This window comes from Temnothorax nylanderi, unplaced genomic scaffold (genome assembly GCF_030848795.1).
Source record: "Temnothorax nylanderi isolate EJ_2023f unplaced genomic scaffold, tnyl_v1.0 TNYL_tig0359_pilon, whole genome shotgun sequence".
Lineage (NCBI taxonomy): Eukaryota > Metazoa > Arthropoda > Insecta > Hymenoptera > Formicidae > Temnothorax > Temnothorax nylanderi.
In genome coordinates this window covers 172,350-178,482 of record NW_027249421.1, presented here as the reverse complement: position 1 = coordinate 178,482, position 6,133 = coordinate 172,350, and the positions used below count along the sequence as shown (strand labels likewise).

General features: G+C 33.9%; 1 protein-coding gene and 1 long non-coding RNA gene across 4 annotated transcripts in view; one reads left to right on the top strand and one right to left on the bottom strand.

The window, feature by feature from the left end:
* Positions 1 to 1,084: 1,084 nt before the first annotated feature.
* LOC139781744 (uncharacterized) lies at positions 1,085 to 4,131 on the bottom strand. Its single transcript, XR_011720654.1, has 2 exons — positions 2,096 to 4,131; positions 1,085 to 1,934 (listed from the first exon to the last, which is right to left on the bottom strand). It is a non-coding gene; the product is annotated as an uncharacterized lncRNA (long non-coding RNA).
* Positions 4,132 to 5,915: 1,784 nt separating this feature from the next.
* The window catches only part of LOC139781746 (cytochrome P450 4C1-like), a 102,270-nt gene continuing 102,052 nt past the window's right edge, over positions 5,916 to 6,133 (top strand). For 2 of the 3 annotated variants that reach the window (XM_071720623.1, XM_071720622.1), the window contains exon 1: positions 5,917 to 6,099. In XM_071720623.1, coding sequence (XP_071576724.1) covers positions 5,943 to 6,099 — 157 coding nt within the window. In that variant the 5' untranslated portion in view covers positions 5,917 to 5,942. Of the gene's footprint in view, positions 6,100 to 6,133 lie in introns of all 3 variants that reach the window. The other variant, XM_071720621.1, reaches the window with a different exon arrangement.

Genomic DNA, 6,133 nt, shown 5'->3' with positions numbered 1-6,133 from the left:
CTGAATTTTTATGTGCTTCTAATATTTGTTTTCCTAATAACTTTACTCGATTTGCGTATGTAACAACGTCTTCCTCATTTTTTTGGTAAATGCAACCTAACTCTCCTTGTAATTGATAAATATTTTTAGGAAGGCCGTAAACTTGTTCTAGGTGTTTAGTTAATGAAGCTACTGTGTCAAAATCTTGGTCCTGTATTGTACGCCGAGCTTCGCCTACAATTCGGGTTCTGATTATTTTAGTGAACTGAGGTTCTGCCTCATCGGGCAGCATGGCCTTCGCTTCTTCGCATCCCTCGATAAAATATGTTAACGGAATATTTTTTCCGTCAAAGAAGGGAACGGCCTCTACCGCGTATTTTAGTGTAGCGAAAGGATTAGCGTGTGCCATTGTTTCAGCGATGCTTATAAAGAATTATACTCGACTTGACGTACAGGTTGAATCGTTTTATTCGAGGAATCGTCGGAAAAGCGAAGAGTGAAATCGGAAGTATCGGTGATGTTTTGTTTGTCTTCCGCAATATCGCCAAGGTTTGGGGTGAAAATTCGTCTAGGTGTAGGTTTAATGGTTGGAAGGGGAGTCGATGTATATGGTGTAGAACTAATGGGTTTAATTTTGCCTTGATTCTCTAGGGCTTGTTTATAAAGATCGTCAACTTGATCTTTATCAGATTTTGACCTCGTATTCATCACCACCCTCGAAAAATCGCACTTAACATCCCGGACGAGCCCCCAAAATTTAAGGTCTGTTACGTCAGAACCCCGGAATTTAGGTATATTGGTTCGACGGATAGCGAAGGAAAGGCTATCCAAGGGAGGGGGTATGGGAAGACGTAACGAGATCTTTATGTTCTCTCGGGTTCACGCTAGAAGGGCGCGTGCCTCGAGTCGAATGCACTTTTCGGGACAACTCTAGTCGTGGGTCAACATCCAGAAGGGACGCTATTACGCCAGCTGAGAGTTTCGTACACTCGCGGTCCTGTTTTCGGTCAAGGATGTAATATCCCTATTACCGGGGATCGGACCTTGTGCGATTTAGAGAGTTAGGAGTGAGGTGAGGTCTTATTTATAACGAATAAACATTGAGTTTAATCTTATCAAATAATTAGAACATTTATTACAAAAAGCAAAAGAACAAATATTATTACAAATTAAAATTCATTATTATATATAAAATGCGTGAAAGTGTGGTGTGTGGGTGTGGAGTGACATTTGTTTCGGTACGGATGTTCCACAGATTCGGAGGGTCGGGGATGATTTTTATAAAGATCGGTATTCTCCCTGTCAAAATACATTTGGTGAGTAAATTTACATTAGATTGTGGGGAATAAGCACGGGCTGTATATGTGTGAATATATAAAAGTAATGTATAAGAATGAAATATAATTACAAGCTAGGTGTTTATATAAAGTATGTACACATATCGAGGAACTATTGTGGTTCTAGTTATATTATTAAAAAAATATTCTAATCTAAAGAAATCGCTTCGTAAACGATTTCTACGCTAGAAGTAGAGAGCGCGGGGGAAGGTGATCGAGGGTCGAGGATCTCGATCGATGATGTGGAGATAGCGGGAGAGGATGTCCGGTAATGTTGATCTTCCGGATATTCATACGGGAGGGGGGAATAGGGGTCGAAAAAGGGGCTCCGGGGGGAATCCTCGAGTTCGACGGAAGGAACCGGGGAATAGGAGGGCTCTAAGAAGGGGGATGAGTCAGGGGTATCGGGGAAGATCCGATACGCAAGGGAACGACAGACAGGTGAGGGAGATGGGGAAAGAGGAGAATCAAGGATAGAGTGGTCGATATGCGGAGACTGTTTGCGTCTTAAAAATGAAGCAAGGAGCTGTCGCTCCACTATACGAGCGCGCCTGTTTCGTTTTATCCGATTCCGGATAGTTATGCCCAAGGACTTGCGGCGGGGTATTTGTGAGTTCACTAAAATTAATTTGAATCCGAAATGAGGCAGGATTTTAAAGACAAATTTATATTTATGTATATATATATATATATGTATTCTCGTATATGGTATATACATATATATATATATAGTTATGTAGAGATGTATATAGATAACCGAGGAGGTACCTCGGACTTACTGTTGACGGTTGCGATCGGGGAATGTCTGAGGTGACTGCGGCGGATTCTTCCGGACGTGAAACGTATAATTGCGGTAGTGGTCCCGATTAGCGAGTTCGTCGGAGGCCTCTGTTCGGGTTAGTACTGCGGGTGATGGACACGCACACAGAATCTACTCGCGATTGTTGAAACCGCGGGAGCAACAGAAATCTGTTTCACGTTTGAGTAAAAGTACGGCTGGTAAATACGGCTTCAAGATAAAACGTCTCGGACTGGATCAGAAGTGTCTCCAAGTGCGCAAAGTCGCGATTTTTATACAAATTTAAGGAGGCGGGATTATGTTTTAATTCGATTTGATTGGTGGAGTTCTCTTCTGATCGTGACGTCGGTTTCGATTTTCCGCCTATCCCCTGGCGAGTTTCCCCAAAAATCGTCATTGTCTATGAGCAATTTCTAATTAGCGGCTATTCATTGGCGAGTACGTTATCACTTGCCCTTTGACAGTCCCTTCCAGAAGCTTAACTTTATCAATCGCCGCGAGCCGTGGGTCTTAGGTCAAATCTGCGTTTCACGGAAAAGCGTGATCAGCTCCCCCGTGACCCGAGAGGTCACCCAGATCCTTATGGCATTTTTAATTTATTGCGCCCTTATGCCACGAAATTTCGAGATAATTGAAATTTCGTGCTTCATTTCGTGGAATTAGAATAGAATCCGACAAACAAGTCTATAATTTGCCTATTTTATTAGGCTCGAGCCTTCTGGAAGGTTTCGTCATTTACTATTTAATGAGCGATGACAGTTGGAGTGCATCCGCTTCGTCAATTGATAACCGCTATTTTACGGTTTCCGTCTGTTTCGTGTGATGAAATGAGCGATCCCACGAAAGAAAGAAATCGTGGAGTCAACAGGACGTAACAGATCGATATCTCCAAATTTGCGGAAGTTAGAGCAACCACGGACATTTCTAAAAAAATTCAAAATTCTTTTAAAAAAGAACCCCTTTACCGATCATCGCCAAATTCAATACCAACCTTCCTTGAATAATACTCTATCGATTAAAAAAAAACATCCCAATATCTCAAAAATTACAGAAGTTATACCATAAACAAAAAAAAAGATAATTCAACACCAACCTATTTTTAATGATACTCTACGATTTTTCGACCTTTTCGAACATAAGCAACACATTGGCATCGAAAACTCAAAAAACAATTTTTACTTCGGTCTTTTCTACCCCTATTTCATATATAATTCTTTTAAATTCGGTTGATTAGACTTAGCTTTATATGCGATCAAAATTATGAACCTTTGATCGCGTATAAAACTGACAATGAGTCTAATCAACCAAATCTTAAAGAATTATATATGAAATAGGGGTAGAAAAGACTGAAGAATATAATAAAATTAGAAATAGCCCAATATTTAAAAAAGAACCCCTTTACCGATCATCGACAAATTCAATACCAACCTTCCTTACATGATACTCTATCGATTAAAAAAAAATACATCCCAGATCTAAAAAATTACGGAAGTTAGAGCACATACGGACAACAACATACACACACACACATACAAACATACATACATACATACACACGGACATTTTGTACAAAAGTGATTTTTCGACGTTTTAGAACATTCTAAACACGTTGCCAAAGTTATCTAAAAAAAAAATTTTTAGAAAACAAAGCTTCCTCTATGAGGAAGCAAAAAGAACCCCTTTACCGATCATCGCCAAATTCAATACCAACCTTCCTTGAATGATACTCTATCGATAAAAAAAAAACAGCACGATATCTCAATATTTGCGGAAGTTAGAGCAACCACGGACATCAAATCCGCACATACACACATACACACACACACATACAGACATTTTTTTTAATGCGATTTTTCGACGTTTTAGAACATTCTGAACACATTGGCATCAAAAACTCAAAAAACAATCTTTTCTTTGGTTTCTTTTACCCCTATTTCATATATAATTCTTTTAAATTTGGTTGATTAGACCCAACTTTATACGCAATCAAAGGTTCATATACGAAATTTACGAAGCTTCCTCTATGAGAAAGCAAAATAAATAATTAATATTTCCTGATGTTTTAAATAGTTCTTTCAAAAATAGATGAGTTACTATAATTAAAAAATTGCATTAGTATATTACCAGAATTATAATTTTTAGGGCAAAAAATGTTATGTATACAATAATTACGTAATACAAATAATTGTAATAACTGTCATAAATGCTGCAATATAAGAAATAATGTAATTATTACAAAATGCAGGCTACTACTGAATATGTTTTGAAATTCTAAATTACATAATACAAACATACATGTATATACTTAAGGATGTTTAAGCGTTATCATTTTAGTCGTAACGCTTTAACATCCTTAATATAATATTTTATTCTCTTTACTTGCTACATATTATTCGTATTCACTTCAGATAAATATATACCGGGAAAAAATGTTTATATACAATTTTATCTAATTATATCATATTATATATAATCATATATAATAAGATCTATTTATGTATTCATTTATATGCAATTTTATCAAAATATTTATAACTCCATATCAAATTATGCAATATTATATTACAATTCTTTTCTGAGTAAATAATTACATGTAATTATATCAAGATATGTATAACTCCACATCGAATTATACAATATTATATTAAAACTCTTTTTTGAGTAAATAATTATATGTAATTATATCAAAATATTTATAACTCCATATCAAATTATGTAAAGTTATATTAAAAGTCTTTTTCGAGTAAATAATTATATGTAATTATATCAAAATATTTATAACTCCATATCAAATTATGCAAAGTTATATTAGAATTTTTTTTTGAGTTGAGATACATCAAATTATATACAACATATATACAAACTTATATATAATTGCGCCAAATTAGATATAATTATATATATATTTTTTAATGTTTGATTGAAATAATAAATAATAAATTCGCGTAAAAATACCATTTTTCTAGTATAGAATAATGTAATTTTATTTTTATATGTATGCGTACATATATATTTTATTGTTCACATAATAGAATTTATTAAATTTGGTGTGTTACAAATATAAAAAAAGATTATATATAATTATATATAATCATATATAAACTTTAAATTTGGATTATCCAATAGATGGCATTCGATAGGATTTGTTTCTCGTATTTAAAATTTGACGAACAGTAGTATAAAAACGGTATCAAGAGACACGGCACTGTCTCAAGCAATGCCAAGTTATAATATATGGAATAAATCATTTCACTTTTGATACTACATATTTACCACGAAAATGGACCCATTAAAGATTTGATCTAATTGTATCCAAAAATATATAATTATATCTATTCATTTATATATATATGAAGTATGCATAGTTTGATCTAATTACATATAATCATATACAATTTTATCTATTTATATATAATTAGATCAGGTCAAAATCCATGTATAATTATATCTACAAAGTTATATATAATTAGATAAAATTGTATATAAACATTTTTTCCCGGGAATCTTTTTTATTATAAAATATATCATGTTATGTATTATACTACTGTTTGTGCTGACATATTCCAACATTAAGAGGTAAACTAAAAAATAGTTGAAAAGATTTTCAGATCGTTTTATATTAATACATACGGCACATTTATTATTCCATATTAACCTTTTCATTTATTTTATTGCAAATCATATAAAAAAATTTAATAAAAAGTTCATTAATAATAAGTGGTCATTTTTATTATCTAAGACTGTTCAAGTCATTTAAGTAATCAAACAGAACATTATAAAAGCGAATGAATAGTCAGTAGATCAGTACCAGAACTGATCACTCGCAAATGATGATCACTACTATATTGTTATCATTTATTCTTATTCTATTGATGTATAATTATTATGTGCACCATGGAAAAAACGGGCAACTTATCAATCTTATACCAGGACCACCAGGTCGTCTAATTGTTGGAAATGCATTGGATTACCTTGGTCCACGAGGTAAATTAAAAATTTCTTGTACAGAATGAGTGCG